General features: G+C 37.1%; 1 protein-coding gene and 1 long non-coding RNA gene across 2 annotated transcripts; both read left to right on the top strand.

Annotated features, from left to right (window-relative positions):
* Window positions 1–289: 289 nt before the first annotated feature.
* LOC110715155 lies at window positions 290–2,424 on the top strand. The gene is made up of 2 exons (XM_021893753.1): window positions 290–612; window positions 2,107–2,424. The coding sequence occupies exons 1-2, from the start codon at window positions 340–342 to the stop codon at window positions 2,353–2,355; spliced, it is 522 nt and encodes a 173-aa protein (XP_021749445.1). The 5' UTR covers window positions 290–339; the 3' UTR covers window positions 2,356–2,424.
* A 189-nt stretch (window positions 2,425–2,613) lies between these two features.
* LOC110692702 lies at window positions 2,614–3,854 on the top strand. The gene is made up of 4 exons (XR_002505521.1): window positions 2,614–2,645; window positions 3,049–3,251; window positions 3,359–3,667; window positions 3,753–3,854. It is a non-coding gene; the product is annotated as an uncharacterized LOC110692702 (long non-coding RNA).
* Window positions 3,855–21,633: the final 17,779 nt, after the last annotated feature.

Genomic DNA, 21,633 nt, shown 5'->3' with positions numbered 1-21,633 from the left:
CTAGATTATTAAACAGATGGTTATCCTTACTTGTTTTGTAACTTGAGCAGAAGAGCTTTAACTAGAAAAGATTTAAAAATTAAAGCATATTGAGGACTGTCAATTTATTCCCTGATGTCTAGTTGTTACTGAACTGAGTAATTGCTGAGTAATTGCTGACAGATGCTAAGATATTTGTCCTAGGTCGAATTAACTTGCAAACGAATTCACTAATGGTACCTAGTGGGGTTGCTTACACTATGTGTGGGTTATATGCATCTGCACTAATTTTCCCACCTCTCCACTAAGCTTGGAGCTATAAGAGGTTCTGGTGATGAGCATCAAACTCATGAACCAAGAATGTCAGGATATGAGAGGCTGAGAATGGAAATAATTAGAAAAAATATGACAAGAATGGAAGAATTAGGTTTGAAGGAACAGGCTAAGTCACTGATGGCGCAAGTTCAAAATAATAGAGGCAATCAAAGTAAGAATAAAAAGAAAAAGGTTTCGAGAGACGATGAGCTCTATAGGCTTAACCAAGATATGGAGCAAGAGCTTGATTCCACCGATGAAGAGTTACCCATTCCACAGTCTAAAAGTAAAGACAAGTCCAATGCTATTCAATGGAAGGTAGTTTTTTCTAAGCTGTACATTTATAATTAAGCATGTCTATATTCTTTACACATGTAATTTTGTATGCATCAAGATGATGTGTTGTGCTGCTATATATATGTCATATGTGGGTTTAAAATTTAAAATATAGGTTTTAAATTGAGAATGGAACTCTATTATCTCATGCAAGTATATATGCAACTAGGAATAGATGTTTGAATGTTCTGATTTGCCATCAACTATGAACACGTATTGATTGAAAATTTGTCCAGTTCTCTACAGATTTAGAAAGTAGTAAGAAAAATGTCTTGGTGTGCTGTTGTTGCTTTATAATGTTGTTGTTGCCTATTGCTTTGCGGCTGTTGAAACTTTAATTCTACTGCTCTATTGTCATGAGTTGCTGCCCCCTTGCCTTGCTGGCTGTACACTTGTTCTGCAATCTACTGCCAAATACTTCTCTAGAACTTAACACAAATTCTGCTCTGCGCTGTAAGCAGTTAAACTACAAGTTTCAATTTAGATTGAATGATTCATGATTGAGCTGTATTGTAATAATGTAATGTATGTTTTTTATTGTGATGTTCTGATTTTGATTACATTCATTAGTGATTACCTTAATCCCAAATAAACTTGGATGGTTTGTCATGTCATTTGCAAAAGTGTGAAATTGCGTAAGCATTGTGCTAATAGCCTAGTCTTTGTCTGTCTTGATGCACATATACATTTTCTGTGAGACTCAACAGTCGCACACTCTTAAACTAACTCAATAGAAAGCACATACAAAACAAGAATAATCAGCAAGAACAAAGATTCGATAGCCAATGGATTGAAATTTATTGATAGTTCAGTAACTTTAGGTTACTACTGCCTAAAGTATCTTTAGGATACAAAGCTCCAAATATCCAATACAATAGTCTTCTCACAGAATTCTTGACAATGCAAAAAGATTCTTATATATACAAGGCTTTTGTCCAACACAAAAGAGGCCTCCTTAATTCATTTTGTTTATCTCTATCTACTCTGATATGCTGCTCCAAGTTTTCTGCTCCACTAGTGAGTGTTGTTCCCCCTTCCTGCAGACTCCCCTCTTCCCCTACCCTTTGTCCTTCAACAATTAATTAAATTTGTTCCCTTGTGCTGCTGTGGTTTTCCTCTTCTCTGATATTGCAATAGAGGTTTGGGCTTGAGGTTTGGTGGCCCGTCAGTTTGGTGATATTTTCCTTGTATGCTCATATACCTAAAGATCAGCTCAAATTTGACCTCTTATGTCAATATGGTGTATGAAACAGTAAAGAACACAATTCTCAAGGCTACTTGAAGCACATGCTTAGTTAGACATTAATGTTTAATTGCTTATAAATGCCCTTATGAATGTGTGGTCTATGATCAATTAATTGCTTATCAATTTAACAAGAGTTATGAAGTGTGAAACTTTTTTTGTATAATGTTTGTACATACATATATTAGAGTATTGTATGTCTTTCTTTTTTCTATGTTTGTTCCCAATTTCAGATTCGTAAAATGAAGGCTCTGACTCGAAAAGCAGTGATGGAAAAACGTCGGCGAAATGTTGATTTGGCTTCTTCACATGGTGGCTCATCTACCCCTAATCATACATTACATCAGCATTATTCAACCACAAGAGAACTAGTTGAAATGCTCGGATTAGAAGTTGAACACATAAATCATGACAAGAATGATAAAGAAAATGGCAAGCTATCGTTTGTATTTGTAATTAAAATTCTTTACCTACATGCTTGATAAGCCATTTTTTTAACATTTGAATTTCTTTGCTCATGTTAGCTGAAAAGGATAAGCCTAGAAGAGGACCCACTATATGCTACAAAGTCCATGGACGCACCGAAGAAGAACTCTTGGAAATTACCTTGAATGAGCATGGACAACCTGTTGGTCCGGATGACAGTACATGTAATGAGTTCATTAGCTTCTTAGGAACAATAGCTCGAAAAGCAAATATCCTACCACTCACTGTCAATAATTGGCCCATACTAAGGAACAAGAAGAAAGAAGAACTTTGGGATTATGTCTTGGTGAGTTACTTATTCAATTAAATAAATATGGTAGAAATGTTTTATAATTGCTTAACTTGTCCTATATGGTTTCTGCTATCATGTCAGAGTGTCATATTAAACTTTCTTGATTGGCATATGTTATGTAAAAAAATGAACCCCAACTGTCATTATTGTTGTCGATTTGCCTACATGGTGTTCTGCTTGGCTGCCTTCTACTTTTTAAGATCAGTGACTTGTTTTGTAAGTGCTAGAATAGGTTCTAGACTTTCAGTGAGTTGTTTTCTTATGTTCTTGATTTGTGATTAAGATTAATTAATTGGCAGTGAGTTGTTTAACAGTGCTAATATGATCACTTTAGTATAACTTTTTTTGTATTTTTTTTTAGTATAACTTTAGTATAACTTTTTTTGTATTGTTGTAGAAACATTTTATTGTCCCAATTGAGGGAAAAAATGGGTTTTGCAAACCATTGATGCTTCTTGGAGAAGGTACAAATGTTATTTAAAAAGAGTACACTTTCATAAATATGACAATGATAAAACAAGGATGATCAAACGACCAAAACTAGTCCCAAAAAATATGTTCCAAGACTTGTTAAAGATTTGGAATGATGTCAAATATGAGGTATTACATTTATACAAGTCTCTTATATTTCCCTGCCTTTATAGCAAATGTATATTTCTTGTCTTAAGAAAAATGTTATTCATTAGTTCACCGTCTTAATTTGTCAGGAACGATGTATGCAAAATAAAGCAAATCGATTAGTTGGAAAGGAAAACAACATTATGCATACTTCAGGACCAAAGAGTTTTGCTAGGGTTCGATTTAAGTGGGTGAGTTTGTTTGTTTGCTTGTTTACATTTCTCATCACTTTTATTATTGGTTTTATTTCTGCATTAAAATGATTGACACTCATTACTCTTGTATAGAAAAAGGATAATAAAACAACAAAAAATCCTAGTTTAGCTCAAATGTTCATAGCAACACGCAAGGAGAAGCTAACAAAGCGAAAGCCTGGTGACCTAAGGGACAAATTGATGGTAAGATTCATTGTCATTTCATGTTAATTTTTTTGCATTTAATTTTGTCAATATTAATTTTTGTCCTTTATCTTTTAAAATATAGACTGAACTTGAGAAATTAGATTCAGAGGAGGAGGTTGAAAGTGTGATTTCAACTATTATTGGTTCTGATAACAAGAAAAAGTCTCGATTAAATTTTCATGGAAGAGGTTTTTCATCAACTTAATTAAAGGCAGAAGGCCTTGATGAAGGAAGCTGAAGAGAAGCATGCTAAGGAGGTTCAAGCTCTACAAAAAGATTATGAGGACAAAAGGCAACCAGATAGAAGGGAGATAGCATATGGTCTTAGCTCCATCCTTTCTCAAATTCAACAACAAAATCCACAAATGTCTTTTGATTTAAATATGCTTGGCTCTTTATTTCTTGATAATCAATCTGAGAAGGATGGTGGTAGTACAACAGAAATGCTTCGATTTCAATCTTCGGCTTCTACATCCAAGGTAAAAACCTTTTGATTTCTATATACGTAAAGTATAGATAGAAAAGTGGCCAAGGCTTTCAATTTTTCTCTTTTTTTTTTTTTTTTTTTTTTTTGTATTTGAGCGATACTAAGTTGAAATATTTATCTATTTTATTTTATTTTTTGTACAGGGAGATGAACAAGAAGAAGATGAAGAAGGCTGCGAGTAAGAAGAAGAATATGACTTTATGGCTCAATTTGAAGTTGCTTTAACCTTTTATTATTTCTTCTATTTTTTAGTTAGACTAATATTATGGCCTACAACATTCTATTAAACAATAGATTATTTAGATAGATTTGATGTTGAAAACAAGTTGATATTGTTTTGGTTGTACTGTTTTACTAATTAATTTTATAAGTTTGGGATTATGTAGTCAAATGCTTATTACATGTTTTAATGTTCAACATTTTTCTAATATAACAAATTCAAAATAGTACGACACATTCTCACTCCTTTAATATAATATAGTAATATATTGCAATAGAAAACAATAATAGCCGATTCATTGTAGTCATTTAATTTATATATAACAGTTTTCTAAATGTTGTCTTTACAATACTTGGAAACACTTTTGTATTATTACTAGCAAATACAACATGTGAAAAGATTGTTTTATATTATGACAAAAGGTAATAATTTTGAATCGTCTCCTAAGGTGGCAACAATTTTCATTTGTTGCCTTTGTAAAAATGTTGCCTTAGGTATTATTTTACCTTGGCTTTTAAAATTGTTGCCTTTGTACGAAAATGTGTTGCCTTATGAATAGACAACGGGGGCATGAACTACGCCTCATATGTGTTGCCTTAGATACAAGGCAACAATTTTTTAATATTAGGGAATGGTTTTTCATTGTTACCTTAGCTTCATTTTGTTGTAGTGAATGCTATTATTAATAGCTCCGGTTTTAAGGAAGGTTCCCTCCCTTTTAGATACTTGGGGATCAAGGTTAATGCCAAAAAGCTGTCTGCTAATGATTGCCATGTGCTTATTGATAAGGTGGTGGCTAGGATCAGAATTTGGGGTGGCAGGACTCTCTCTTATAGTGCTAGAGTGGTGCTTGTTAATTTTGTTCTCTTGTCTTTACACACTTATTGGGCAAACATGTTTATCCTTCCTAAAAAGGTGCTTGATGGAGCGTTGGCTGTTTGTAGGAATTTTTTGTGGGATGGCAAAGCTATTTTCACAAGGTCCCCTCCCATTTCTTGGGATATAATTTGCAGACCTAAGAAGCAAGGGGGTTTGGGAATCCATGATTGTGTTGCTAGGAATATTGCTGCTATGGGCAAGTATATATGGGATATTGCCAATAAAAATGATAGTCTTTGGTTGAAGTGGGTTAATCATCATTATATCAGAGGAAGGAACTGGAAAAGAGTGGGATGTCCTACTCAAGCCAGTTGGCAATGGAGACAAATTTGGAAAGTAAAGGAGAAAATTAAGGAAGGCTTTGTGAGAGACACTTGGAAACTAAATCAGAAAGGGTATACAGTGTCTAGTGCTTATCACTGGTTAAAAGAAGAGAAACCTGATGTAATCTGGTTTGGAACAAATATAATATTCCCAAACAGAGATTCATTATGTGGTTGGCTATGTGGGGAAGGCTGCGTACTAGGGATAAGCTGAAGAAATTTGGGGCTGCGGATGATGATCTGTGCCCTCTCTGTCATGAAGATGTGGAATCTTGTTTGCATTTATTTTTTGAGTGTAATTATAGTATGCAGCTTAAGAATTGTCTTCAGGGAAGAATTGCAGACCAGATGAATTTTTGTTCTCTAATTGAGTGTAATGGCTGGTGTTGGAAAGCAAGGAACAGGTTTCGAAAATCTGTCATGCAGGGCTTGTGTACAGGGCTAGTGTATAGCATATGGCAGCAGAGGAATGAATCAGTTTGGAAAGCTAGGATCTCTAGACCAGACTTAGTGATTAATAGATTGTGTATGGATGTATATAACATAATTAGTAGTATAGCTTCTTGTAAAGTTAGAGCTAAGGATTTAGCTTGGGTCAAGCACTTGTGCTTAGGGGCTTAGTAGCCTCCGTGTAACCTTTTTTTTTTGAGATTTAATAAAATTTTGCCTTTTCTCAAAAAAAAAATCCGAAAAAAAGAAAAAAAAAATTAATATATAAAATTAATTAAAAGGGTGTAAGAAGGGATAAACAATCGTAAAGCCATTGTTCAGGTTCGAATCAGCATAAAAACACAGTTTCTGAAAAGCTCGCTGATAAGACAGTGTCAGCGCCACGTGGCGCCACGCGTTTTGCGTTGGCGCTAGGCGCTACTGCTGGTGATTAGCGCTAGACGACATAACTGTTGTTTGGCGCTAAAGAGCCCTGACTCCAAATCCTTTTCGGATTAAAACTGTGCCGATGTTGTGTATAAATAGCCCCCTGGTTTGCCGGTTTTCTTCATAATTTCAGCAGATTAAAATAGGCTTAGCTTTTGAAAAAAAATAATCATGTCTTTAATTAGTAAGAGTTTTACCAACTTTACTCATGAATGGTGTCGGTCTTTAACTGCAAAAGAGAGAAAAGAAATAGACTTTTTTCATATGGGGGTATCTATGGTGTTAAGGGGGTAAATCTTGATATAGACTTCATTCATACCGGCTTAGAATATTGGGATACATATACTCATTGTTTTAGACTAGGGTGTGATGAAATTAACCCTTTATCGGAAGAATTCGGTGCTATCTTAGGCTTCCCTGCATTAGATCTTGCAGTAATTCCTAGAATAAATGAATATTATTATAAGGATTTTGAGCGCTTGTTTAATTTAAGAGACAAAGATCTAACAAATATTGTAGATGTTAGCATAGTTAATTTGAAAGAATTTGCACGCCATTACTTTGATAGACCTCATTATGAATCCTTTCATGTTTATAGAAGAAGGGCTATTCTCTTTTGCATGCTTAACCAATATCTTCTCACTAGTGGTAGAACTAATGAGGGCCAAGCAATCATATCAACTGTTTTGGAGCAAATTGAATCTAAGAGAAATCCAATGCCATTAATTGTTGGAGAGACTATGCTTAGTCTTGATGAATTGAAGAGAAATCCAAAAGAGCCTTTTCGGAGCTCTCTAATTTTATTACAGGTAGAAAAATAATATTTATAATTACAGAAATCAAAAACATATTTTTGTATAGTAATATTAATTTATTTGCATTAAAATTTTGCAGATGTGGCTAATGGAGAGACTAGAATTAATTAGTCCTCACGACAATGTTGAAAAATACACTCCAAATTGCTTTGTGAGGCGAAAGAAACGCTTCTCTAAGATGGGGCGCCATAAATGGAAAAAAGTGTTTGCTTCTTGCAACTTTGCTATCAAGCGGGTCATCCCTTGGTGGAGAATAGAGAATATGGTTGGTGTCAACAAGAAAACTTTCTATCCTTCCAAGCTTAACCAGGATGACGTTTTATTATCCCTGCAGGGTAAAAAGACAGTACGACCTACTTCAAACAATTTCTTTTGGGGATCTTCGTTGTCCCTATGAATTCCCTGTTTCTCAAGAAGTAGAAAAATTTGATGCATATTGGAGCGCTAGACCTTTATGGGAAGTGATTACCCAAAAGGTTCCTCCTTCCTTGCCCAATGATGTGAAGAGGTGGCTTCTCAAGAAACCTTCAAAGGACATAAAGAAAAATCAGAGTAAAACTGATGTAAAGAGTCGTCTAGGTGACAAGGTGATTCCTGTTAAGGAACGTTTGGGTGAAAAGATTGAACTCAAAACACCTACGATGCCTAAGAAGAAGAGCTCTATAAAGGACAAGGGGAAAGAATGGCTGACACTTCAGAGAAGAAGGTTTGGGTAGAGAAGAAACATGGAGTCCTAGCTAAGGGAGAAACTATTTACTCCAAAATTGAATGTAGGTCCTCTAAAGGATTCCTACTAGCTAAAGCCATGGACGATGAAGAGGATGTAGATAAAAATTGGAAGAGAGCAAAGAAAGAGAAGAAAGATTGAAGCATTGCTTAACTTTGTTGCACAGAGCGTTCAATCAAGTAGATGGAGCATGAATTCTCAGAGGGTTATGTCCATATGTAGAACACATATGGGTTTCAAAAAAGTGAGAAAAACTCAATCAGGAAGTAGGATCGAGCAAATAGTGCTAAAAACTAGTCAAAATTAGAACGCATATTTCTGGCTCGGTACTGGAAGAACTTGGCGCCAGCGAACAGAGGCCGGCGACGCGATTTGGCTCTGGCGCCTGGCGACAGGAGTGTCGCCTGGTACCAGAGTCAAATCCTCAGCGCTAGACTCTGTTTTCTGACGCTAGTTCCTACATGCCTCAGCAGCTTTATGTGCTCGATAAAATTTTCCAGTTTAGCGCAGCATTATTTCGATCCTAGTTGTGAAATATATTCCTCAAATTTCCTAAGTATAAAAATCCTATGTTTTTAACTCATTACGGATGGTCTTTCCAATGAAATCTTTTTTAATGCATATGACAATAATGTTAATCAAAATTACGCTCATGAAATACTTAGAAATTTTCGAGTCTCATCCACTCATTCTAAATTATTGCCGAAATAAATTTCAGGAATTAAAATAGAAATCCTCCCCAGTGTAGTCGCCAAAAAACTGTAGGGAATATTTCAAGCATTACCCCAAACTTGAACCCTATTGTGATCATACACTAAAGTATAGTGACGTCCAATAGGAAAGGAAGCTAGAGCAAAAGAGTGGCAAACAAGTTTTAGAAACTTGTCAACCGTTCACGAGGTAAAGGTTACACCCCTTAACGATCCATGAGATCGTTAACTCAAATAGGTCTGGAACCATGACTTCTAGTTCGGGGATGAAGGTACAAATCCAACCTAAAAGAGATTGAATCTGCCTCAATAATAGGCCTCTACTTTATTCTGATCGTATTAATGTGCGCTTTCTGACTAACATGCAATCAATAGGATTAACCCTAAACCTGTTTAATCTATGTTGGTTGAATAATAATGCACAATAAAACTGTTATTGGCGATCACTTGAATTATAATCAAATTAACCCTAAACAAGATTATTAATTATCTTATTAAGTGTGATTACAAGTACTAATTTCCTTTAAACATGCATAAAAGGCGTGATCAAGCAATAAATAATAATAAGTATCAAGCAACATGATATTAACAAACTATATATGTTATCCGTCAATTAACAAATAACATGAAATAATTAGTAAACTAACAAATTACGTAAAATATATAATTCGTAAATTAACAAATTACGTGAATTAATTCGCTAATTAACAAATTACGTTAAATTATATAATTCGACACAACAATAATCATAATTATAATTATCATAATTATGTTAAAGCATAATATTAATAGCAAGATCCTAAGCATGATACAAACAAGATTAATAACAAACTCTAGCATGTCACTAAACAATAAAGATCAAATATATAGCCTTAATATGATACTAACATGAATATTAGGAAAGACAATAAAAGACATCATAGAAATTATAATTGACATTATATTCTTTACCCTAAACATGATACTATGAACTTATTGTTGTCACCCTAAACATCAAATTAAGAAAAAACATCCTAACATGATACTAAGAATCACCATAACAACCTAAACATGATCTTTATATCATAATATCAATTAAACAATTAAAGCACTTACTTGGATGCCTCGTACCTCTTTCTAATAACAAAATACAGACGTTAGTAACTTCAAGGAATATAATAAACAAAACAATTAAATTAAATGATTGAAATAGGGATTTGGGACCAAACCCTCAGAAATTAATACCTTTCACGCCTAGGGTGAAGGCAATTTCGAACTTGGCTAGGTGTTTCTAGATCTTGTGAATGCGGAATTTTGTATGCAAAAGGCTAATATAGAAGAGAGAGAGAGAGAGTAATCAAGAGACTCTTGATGAGAGTTGATGAGAAGAATTGAGAATTGGAGAAAATTAATTTTTATTGATAGTTGTTGATGATTGAAAAGAGAGGTTTTAGGAGGCTATTTATAGAGAAAATCAGCCGGATGGATAGAAAAACGAATCAGAGTTTCAAAGAGAATAAAACGGATTAGCGCCTGACGACACTAGCGCCAGACGCTAAGGCTAGCGCCAGACGCAAAGCATTAGCGCCAGGCGATAATCCTGTTGTCAGGCGCTTGAAAACAGTTTCCACGCGTTTTCTTAATTTTGATAAAATTTAGTCGTACATGAGGGCAAAATCGTATTTTCCTTAAAAACACTTCTTTTATTCTGATTAAAACTCTAAAAAGTCAACTAAAGTCAATTTATCAACGCTAATTAAATTAGGAATGAAAAGACCTTCTAGAAGAATCTAGAAGACTATAATCAATTCTAATTGCATTAGGAATGATAAATCAATATTAGGCCCTCCTCTAGATCATTGGGCCGCATATAAATTTCAAACCGGGTCCAGTTTAGTAATTTGGCCATAACTTCCTCATTATTCATCGGAATTGGGCTTATAATATATCGTTAAAAATCTCTTTTCGAACCCGACCCAACTACACTATTATTGGACCATTGCCATGGACCAAACCAAACTGGATTGGCTGTCTTCTTAAAATAGGTTTTCAAAAACAAAGAGAAAGAAAAGAAATAAAAACTATCCGCTACACTAGACTTTCCACACTTTCTTTTCATTCGATTATGATTCGACATGAAAGGTACTCATCACCGGGTTTGGTTTTGGGGAGACACAAATGGGTGTCTACAGTCATGTATCTGTGATGTGTGTGATAGTGACACTAAAGTTAGGCCGCAAGGGCTAAGTGTGTGGAAAAATATATTGAAAAGAGTCAAATGGTGGTGACTCTTTAGGCCAGGTGAGTTAATAATGTAGGGATCAAGCCCCTAAGTCTAGCTCTAAGTAGATAGGGATGAGCATAGGAGATCCCTTGATATGATCATGGTGTGAGTGTGTGAATGTGAATATGAATGCATGTTTATTATGGCCGCACCCTAATGTGAGGTTGCCTACGTATCCGTTAGGAATCAGGTCGAATGCAGCTCTAGCCGAACCTCGCACAAGTGTGTGTATACCTCAAAAAGGTCTTTTTAAGGGTTTTAACATGGTTAGGCTAAAGGTTTGAAGAAGAAGGGGATAAAGGCTCAAGACCCTAGATAAGCCCCCAAGGTGTGCAACCTTGCTTTTGAATCTTTATATTTTTATGCTTGAGTTTTCTCATTTTTAAGCTCTTTGTATTTTTACTTTTGCTCTCTTTTTTTGCTTTTGCATTTATTTTATTTTTTATAAGTGTGGGAAATCCCGATCATGCGGTATATCAGTCACTTGGCATTCATGTTTCTGAGGCACGGTACCGAGCACTCGATAAGAGACGCAGTCTGAGACGTGTTCATATCAAAGACATTTTCATATCAAAGACATTGGAATACTTGCACTTTTGTACACTTTTAATGTTTTTGGTATTTTATTTATTTTGATCTTTTGAAATCACTCAAGCTTTTTTAAAGTTTCATAAATTGCACACTGTCCCATCCCAAGGTTAGATAGATGTGGGTTGAAGAAAGAAAGGTCTATCGTTAGACGAGGCTCAAGTGGTTTATCAAAAAAGGATTGTATATTTAAAGGGTGAAAGGTGATATGATGTGGCTACAAGGAGCACCTCAAATCATTGGTATACCTTATGCTTAGTTCGACAATGATTTTTTTTAATGCAATGCAATGCAATGATCATATGCAAGAAAATAAATGCTCATTTTATTAAAAGGAAAAAGAAAAAACCTACAAAATTAATCTAATGAAAGTAAAAGGTGTCTATGCTAACTTATTGGGGAAAGGAAGAATAAAAGAAAAAATAGAAAAAGATGTCACGAAATCTTGTCGTTGAAGCTCGCCCCTTCTCTTGTGTCGTTTGCTTCACCATCACCCAGTCTTCTCGCTAGCTAGAGGCAATGGGATCTTGTTTGATTCTATGAGATCTTGAATGAGATTTTGAAACCTGTAGCATTCATCAGTGGTATGACCGTTCCTCGATGGTACTTTCAATAAGAGTTGGGATTCCATCTCGAAGATCGATTTTCTAGCATTGGATCCTCGGTAGGGCCAATAGGTTTGATTAATCCTCGATCATAGAGACGATCGAAAGCAACATCGTAGGTCATTCTAATGGGTGTGAGTTCTCTCCTGGGTTTCTTTTTGGATCCTTGATTATCTATAGCTAAGACACTGTTATGGTCAAAGGTACTAACATTATTACTGGAGTGGGCGTTTTTGGAAGAAGAAGGATTGTCGTTCTTCTTTCCTTTCCAACCACTGTGGTTACTATTGTTAGTAGCTTTTTGCTTTGAGAGGTCATCTTCGATTTCAATACCGATATCGTAGACGGCCTTGAAAGTATTAAAATTATGTTGATATTTTAAATGCTTCGAATACTTCTCTTGGATATTCTTGATAAACATCCTCACAGATTCTTTTTCGGAGGGCACCTCCATTATCTTAGCGGAAGTTTCCCTCCACTTATTAAAGAAAGAAGTAAAGCCTTCATTCTCTTTTTGTCTTAGCATCTCAAGTTGTCTAAAATCATTTGGACTTGAATATTACACTTATATCTATCAATAAAAGCGTTTACAATAGCATCCCAAGAAGAAATTTTCTCTTTATCAAGAGAAAAGAACCATTGTTGACAAACGGTCTCAAGAGATAAAGAAAACAAGGAATGAAAGACTTTCCTTATCAATCCCTTTAATGTTCATTATAGTTTCAAAGGCTCTTAAGTGGAGATAAGGATTATCTATTGCCTTGAACTTAGGGATGTCAGTGGCATTGAACTTATGCGGAAGAAGCTCCTTGTCCACCGAGACTCCTTGTGAGCTAATGCCCTGGAATTTATAGTCATTAGATATTTTTCTCAAGCTCTCTTGCATGAGTTCCATTTGTTGTTGCTTCACAGGGTCATTAACTTGAAGGGTTAAAGCCTTCAACACCTCAGTCATGTTAACCATTTGCTTCTTAAGCTCATTAACTTCTTCTTGACTTGCCATTATCTTCTTAGCTTTTGTTTTTTGACCAACCGGTTTATCAAAAAGTTGTACTTGAATAAAAGGTGTTGTCCTTGATTAATCGCCCTTCTCTCCTCGACCAAGTACTGTGGAAAAGGAAATTAGGGATATCAACTGTTAATTATTTGATCAAACTCTATTCAACATGCAATGGATGGAAGAAGGTAAAAAGAATAGAGAAAGCATGTAGAGAATGGAAAGATGATGTAGATGGAGAAATAAAAAAAATTAGGAATAGAATGTACCCCCAACTCAAATGACGGAAAAACCGACTCATGCATGAACCTAAGACATGGTCATGGTGACATATACTCAAAGTGTGTGCTAAGACTAGTGAGTGTAGTGAGTGTTAAGACTCTTGTGTAAGACCATGTGGCTAGACTATGTAACTAGACTCAATTAAGGACTTAACGAAGGTATTGTTATTAATAAAATAATCAAATTGATTAGCAGACTGTTTAATTAGACTCATGGTGATGACTCGAGCAAAATGCTGAACTGTCGCCAAAGCAACAGGACTGTCGCCGCCTTCTGCAGTGCAGCGCCAGACGACAGAGTTGTTGCCAGGCGCTGCACAACATAGTATGGCGCTGCAGCCCAAATCGTGGTGCCATTACTAGAGCGTTAATCTGGGACTGCTTTCAGTATTTAAACACTACGGGACATGCCTAAAGTCGTACTAAGTCAATTCCGATTAAATTATTAGACTTTAATTACTCAAATTAATTAAGTAATTTATTAGGCAAAGTCCTTTTAGTCATTAATCAGTTTATTTAAGGCTTAAACATAAGTCAAACAAACGGTTAGGAAAAACACATAGAGTATTGTAGACACCTAAAAATGTCTCCCCAAAACCAAATACGATAATGAACAACCTTTCACCGCCACTATTGGTCGCGTTCAGTATTTAATCCCGAGAGTGCTTAAAAAATCGTATTTAATTAAATTCAATTTTTGAATAGTCCATGGATCAGTTTTGATGTTTAGTCAAAGCATAGTTTTTAATTTCAGCCCAAACCTTTTTTTTATTTTATTTTATTATTTTATTATTTATTTTTGGCCCAAACCTTTTATTTATTTTATTTACTTATTTTCTTTTTTTAGCCCAACTAATAATAATAAATCAGAAATGACCCAAAATTATCAATCGATACTTAAAATGCTGAACGAAATTAGGGTTAAAAATGAATTTAGGCGGAAAACGGACTACAGACTCCCATGTCATGGCATTTATCCACCGTGTCACGGGAAACTGCCCCGTCTGACGGTGGGATTCCCCGTGACACGGGGCATCTGCTGTGACACGGGGGTTTCCGTGTCCTTTCCGCGTAAACCCTTAAAGCGTTTTGTTTCCCTTCCACTAATTATTTCTCGCATCACACAACAGTCTACCGTGTCACAGGAATGTTCCCCGTCTAACGGTGGGATTTCCCGTGTCACAGTGCACTTTTCCGTGTCGCGGTGCATTTTTTTAGGGTTCCGTGTGTTCCCTCAGCACATTTTTTCTATAAATACCACCTCATTTCTAATGAACTGGGCATCAAATCATTCTCTCTTCCTCTCTTTTACACCAAAAATTATTTTGTTCTCTTTCTCTCATATTCTAAGCTTTAAACCTATATTCCTAATTACACCATTCTTCCCTTAAGCACTCCAAGGAGTCCATACTTAACCCAAGGTTCCGTCCTTAAACCAAGGCTTGAAAGGTACACATAGCTGAGGGTTTGGACCAAATCAAATCTATATTTATTTAATTTAATTTCTATTTTTTTATTGAAGTTACTAACAATTTATTCATGATGTAGCAATTTAAAGGAACGCGCGGAATGTGAGTAATTAATTTAATTACTTATTTTTATTTTAATATTTCTAATATCATGATTAGGTTTATTATTATTTGATTTGACTAACACTATTATTGTTAAATTGCTTTCAATATTAATGTTAATTCTATTATTATTATTTTTATTGATCACCATATTGCATGTTTAAAGGGAATATGTAAGTGAAAATCACGCCTAATAAGATAAATTGGACAACCGGTTTAGGTTCCTTTTTAATCTTGTTGTTTAATCCATTGATCACTAATATTTTAGAATTATATGTTGCATTAATATTAAACCAATTTAGCTTAATAATAGTTTGGAGCAAATTGAATATTTTGTTTGTATGCCTTTGAGATTGCAGGAATCACTTTTCACTATAAGAATCGAGTAGAGGCCAATACGGGCGAATGTGACTCCATGACTCACTTCGTACCGTCATCCTCGATCCTCCTTTCGTGGTTCTGAACCATATGGAGTTAGTAATCTCATGGATTATGAATGGGGTGTAACCTTCAAGGGTCAATCGTTGTTGCCTATCGTTGTCCCTTTATCGTGGTTGCCTTAAATGATCCGTGAACGGTTTACAAGTTCCTTAAAAACTTGTTGGCGACTCCCTACTTTGATTTGTCCCTAATCGTATTATGCCAATTCCCACTTCCTATGAGTGCCAAGCATATTTACAACATTTCTTAACGTAGGCGCACTTTGAGCGACGCCTATAATTTGGCGACTCCACTGGGGAGGATTCTATGTTATTTATCTATTTTAGTGATCGGTATTTAATTAAGATGAGTGGATGAGACTTGAAATATTCTTGAAAAATATTCCTGTGATTAATTTGGCATTGTTGCATAAGCATAGACGTTTTAACGTCGCATTTAGGTCTATCCCGTAGGAAAAATTGAATAACTTGATTGCGTACAAAGGAAAATAGGGCACCAATATGACTTTCTGACTGCCGTGCCACGGCAGAATCTGTTGTGTCATGGTGCAGTACTGACGGTGTGCAGCACCGTGGCACGGTGCTCTCTGCCGTGTCACGACAGTCCTAAAATCAGTCTGGTGGCTTGTTTTCTCTACTAAAGTCAACTTCCTTCGATTTTTCTGAAAAAAAAAAACGTGTGTGTTCTACATACGTCTTAGCCCCGGGGGATTTAAACTCTATTAACCTAAAAACGCTTATGGCAATAAGGGTTCATCCGAATTATTAAATCCACCCAAACCATGGAGTCGAGTTTGATTTCATCACGAACTCGCGGAGCCGCCTGTTAGCATACCCCTCAAGGGAGGCTGCCTTGCTAACGCGTCCAAACTCTTAACCATGGTACCCTATTGACACTAAATAAACCTGACCATAGTCGAACATAGAACTTGACCTTAGGTTGCGAACTATTCTTTGCATCATTGTGTCTATGTGTTTTATGTGTGTATATTTGGTCGTTTTGATCCTAACCTTAACGATCTTTCTTTGTCTATGGTGGATTATTTTATGACTAACGATTTCCAATGGACCGTACTCACTTAGTAATTAGCGCAAACTAAAAAAACAATTGCCATGCCACGTCATCATCCACCGTAGCACGGGAAAGTTCACTGTGTCACAGCAATTTCCACCGTGGCATGGTGGCTTTCCAGCAAAAAAAAAATTCATGTGCCACGTCAGCATCCACCGTGCCACGGGAAAGTTCACTGTGTCACGACCACCGTGGCATGGTGGTTTTCCAGCAAAAAAAAAAAAACAGGAAATGGTCACCGCGTCACGGCAGCTTGTGCCGTGACATGGTACAGTTTGCCGTGTCACGGTGCCTAGGAAATAAGTCCACTCAGTTTTTTTTAGTCTTCCGTGTTAATTTGGTCCTCGCGTCAGTCATTTTGGTTACTTTTCACATGTCTAGCCATAATCATACCACGAGTCTTATAACATCACTTAATCACTCACGACTCTAGTATTATTCCACACACTTTCTTTATTTTTTTCTTGACTCGAGTCATACACCATATCGTCTATGGTCGTATATTAGGTTCATGCACCCCCATTTCCGTTATGATAAAAGATGAGTGGATCGGAGTTATTCTCACCTGTTTTCAAATGACTTTTTTTTTCCTTCTTTTCCTATCTTGAGCAATGAGTCAAACAATTAAGTGAATTTATTTCATTTCACAGTACGCGGTCAAGGAGCAGAGGTAGATTGGTACGGTTCGAGTCATTACTGCATCAACCTCTTAGGCTTTAAAGAGAACTTTGCCATCTCCACGTCACTCATCACCTTCAAACTACTTTCATTTTGTCCCAATGGCCACTAAGGAAGATATTGAGAACATTAACAAGTCCATTGAGACAATGTCTAACATGTTACAAGCACTCACTACCAGAGTCAGCACAGTAGAGCAAAACAATGTTACTGCGGCTGCAATGGACAAGATCAAAGAGCAAATGAGCAAGATATCTGAGGATTTCACCTATGTGGAACGACCTCCTACTCCCTTGGATATGAAGGACAGACTGCCTGAGAAGTTCTCCACTGCTGATATCCCCAAGTTCAAGCCAACAGACAACCCAATGTTCCATTTAAAGGCGTTCTCTGCAACCATGGCTCTCAAGGGATTGGACGTAACACTCTTCCCTACGGTGTTCCCTCTCTCCTTAGAGCATGCTTGCCAACAATGGTTTTATTCTCTAGATGCCAAACACATTGCAACTTGGGAAGATCGTCACCTCTACAACTCTCCATAAACCGTAAACAGTGAGAGGGGCCCGATCGTTTAGTTGCCTACAACCATGACGTAACGACAAGAGAAGATCGACATATCTAAGGCTGGACCAATTAAAGGATCCTATCTCACTGATCTTGAGCAAAGAAAGAAGGTAGCAAACGAGCGCACGCAAACTCCTATCAGGAGAAAGAGTCATGGAAATGAGAATCAAAATGAAGATTCGCACTCGCTGCTCAGGTGATGTCTCATCCATGTCAAAGCCACAGGCCAGCATAGAAGCCAACTCTGATCGCCTGCTCCTAGGACCACCTCGAGACACCGGTTGAGTCCTGATGTGCCGAACGATTGGACCTAACAAATCCGCTGCCTCAGCCGCCCCCCAGGAAAGGTGAGACATCTGCTGTACGACCCGGTCGGTGAAGTGAAGACCACTGATCATGCTAAAATCCAGATGGGTCATGGTCATCTCCCCCCCAAGCAAAGTGAAAAGTGTTGGTAATATCCCAAAAATAATCCAACAACGCGCGAACGACTATCACGCCACAACCCGGGGGCTACGAAGCCCTACGATCGCTAAATAAAAATCTACTAAATCAGCAGATTCCCACAAGGCGTTCGTGACAGGATCCCTCGTGATAATCCATGAAGTCGAGGAATCAAATCTACAGCCCCGGAACCGTGATGGCGAAGCGTGCCATCGACTATGCCGGCAAGTAGACGGTGAGAAACATGGTTCTCACGGCAGAAAACCAACTCATCTGACGACCACTAAGGTGGAACCCACCTGCCCCTACTCAAAGAAGGACGAGGCTCGGTCTCTAAGGCATCGTTGTCCATGCCCTCAGGAACAGTGGGAGTGTCCTCTCGAAAAGCCTGACGCCGGCCACGAGTGGAAAGATCACGATCCCGTTGTCTAGGCATGCTATTACAAAAATAAAAATCTAAATACTTAGCATCATTTCCTAAGTTATTTGGTTATTTATTAAAAAACAGCTTAATGGTTATCTCAAGTTGCATTTTCTGTTATACGCTAAATTTTTACCTCAAGGCTACAAAATTAGTAAAATAATGGAATTATTTCTAGTATTTAGTTTCTCCATGACGAACTAATGCTATGTTCTCCTAATGGCATGATACCATGTTCTCCCTAACAATGTAGTACATACACAAAACAAAACATGTCTTAAAATTGCACAAGAATGATAAATTGGCACATCACGACATATTTTACAAAATCTACAACCAGTATATCATCTTTCAAGTGCAAAAGAACAACATGAACAACAAGAACACCATTTCACACAAGTAGTACCAAAAAATGGTGATTTGCTCCATTCTTCACCAAATCACACAAACTTAGTCTCAAATTGCTCACAAACACACATACATCCATATACGAGTCAATTCATAGCAAGAATTTTGATGTGCAAGCTCAAAATTTAAAACCCCGAATTTGATTTTTGTAGGGTTTTAATCAAATATGGAATTTACAACATGATTTGAGACAAAAATCAAAGGAAACTTACATGGATCCTTGTGGAGAATCGAAAATGAAGAAAATAGCAAAAAAGTAGAGCAAAATTGATGAAGATTTGAGCTCCAAAGCTCGAAAAACCGTGAAGACAGCAGCAACGACCGCCGCGACACGGTTAGCAAAAGCCGTGACACAGTGTTCAAGGCCCGTGTCACGGTTAATCTGGACGTGGCGGAGTCCAGCCAACAGCGGTGACCCTCAGACATCAACGACAAGCAGTAGCGGTGAAAAATAAAAAGTAACAAAACCGCAGCAGAACCGCCGTGTCACGGTGATTGAAATCGTGACACGGTGAAGACAGACGTGCGCTGGTGCATCAACACTGTGGCACGGTACTCCGAGCAATTTAAAATAAAAAAATGGAGAAGGGAAAGAGCATAAGAAGAAAGAAAATGGCGAAAATGGTGAAGAGCAGCTCGAATTTAAAGACAAAAAGTGACCGTTACGTGACCCCGTTCCCGTTCCACGTTTTCTGTTACCAAGTAACGGTGTTCACGTGCGTGGCATGGTGTTGTCCACGTGGCGCGTGGGCATTTTGAGAAAAAACTAAATCCCACGACACGGGAAATGCACCATCTGACGGGATTGATTCTCCGTGTCGCGGGACATTTCCACGTGGCGCGGCGCCCATTTTGCTGTCCTGCACGCTCCTTGAAGCTGTCAGTGAATAATCCTGGCATTTTGATCAAAATTGCACGATTTTCCGCACAAATTGGACAATTAGTTTCTTAGTAAAATTACGCGGAAAATTCTAACTGACATTTAAAGGGTATCAAAATTATCGTTTTACCCCTAGCAAGCGTCAAAGTCAATTTGTCGACATTTTAAACACCTAATATGGTCGGATAGTCGACTTGAAGGTGTGAATCATATGCGACCCATGTTCGGGGATAATTGAACCATCATACACTTGCAAATTTCAGCGATTATTTTAGTTGTCTGTTTCCTCAAGCATGGAAAACATTATCGGTGGATTTTTCTTCAAGTATAGAAAACCGCCAAGTCGGCTTTCCTCAAGCATGAAAAGCGTTATTGGTGGATTTTTCTTCAAGTATAGAAAACCGCCAAGTCAGCTTTCCTCAAGCATGGAAGGCATTATTGATGGAATTCTTCAAGCATAGAATGACACCAAAATCATACGTTGACTTTCCTCGGGCATGGAAAGTATCATCTGGTAGGTTTCTTAAGGCTTAGAAAGCTACCAAATTCACCAGGCGGCTTTCCTCAGGCTTGGAAAGCATTTCAACGAACGTCATCCGATGGATTCCATGAAGCATATGAAGCTGCCAAACTCATTTGTCACTGATATACTAGTGCCCTATATGTATTCTATCCTTTTACTCTTTTATCTGTGGAATTAACATTTTTCTACAGGTATCGGCGTATACAGAGTGATTTAGGATCGCAGAACGTCTTAAATCATTCTCCGTCCCTATCGACTACTTTGACTATCGTTTTCGAAACTGACGTTTCTACAAACTCAGTCAAAGTGGGGGCTTCTGTAGACACCTAAAAAAGTCTCCCCAAAACCAAACACGATGATGACCAACCTTTCACCGCCACTATTGGTCGGGTTCAGTCTTTAATCGCGAGAGTGCTTAAAAATCGTATTTAATGAAATTCAATTTTTGAATAGTCCATGGATCAATTTTGATGTTTAGTTAAAGCATAGTTTTTAATTTCAGCCCAAACCTTTTTTTATTTTATTTTATTGTTTTATTATTTATTTTGGCCCAAACCTTTTATTTATTTTATTTACTTATTTTCTTTTTTTTAGCCCAAATAATAATAGTAAATCAGAAATGGCCCGAAATTATCGATCGGCACTTAAAATGCTGAACGAAATTAGGGTTAAAAATGAATTTAGACGGAAAAACGGACTACAGACTCCCGCGTATCGACATTTGTCCACCGTGTCACGGGAAACTGTCCCGTCAGACGGTGGGATTCCCCGTGACACGGGGCATCTGCTGTGACACGGGGGTTTCCGTGTCCTTTCCGCGTAAACTCTTAACGCGTTTTGTTTCCCGTTCACTAAATATTTCCCGCGTCACACAGCAGTCCACTGTGTCACAGGAATGTTCCCCGTCTGACGGTGGTATTTCCCGTGTCACGGTGCACTTTGCCATGTCGCGGTGCATTTTTTTGTAGGGTTTTTATCTTTTTATGTTTCCGTGTGTTCCCTCAGCACATTTTTTCTATAAATACCCCCTCATTTCTGATGAACGGGGCATTAAATCATTCTCTCTTCCTCTCTTTTACACCAAAAATTATTCTCTTCTCTTTCTCTCATATTTCAAGCATTAACCTATATTCCTAATTACACCATTCTTCCCTTAAACATTCCAAGGAGTCCATACTTAACCCGAGGTTC

This window comes from Chenopodium quinoa, unplaced genomic scaffold, assembly GCF_001683475.1.
Source record: "Chenopodium quinoa cultivar QQ74 unplaced genomic scaffold, ASM168347v1, whole genome shotgun sequence".
Classification (NCBI taxonomy): domain Eukaryota; kingdom Viridiplantae; phylum Streptophyta; class Magnoliopsida; order Caryophyllales; family Amaranthaceae; genus Chenopodium; species Chenopodium quinoa.
Note: the sequence above shows the minus strand (reverse complement) of the source record. Positions and strands in the feature narration are given on the sequence as shown.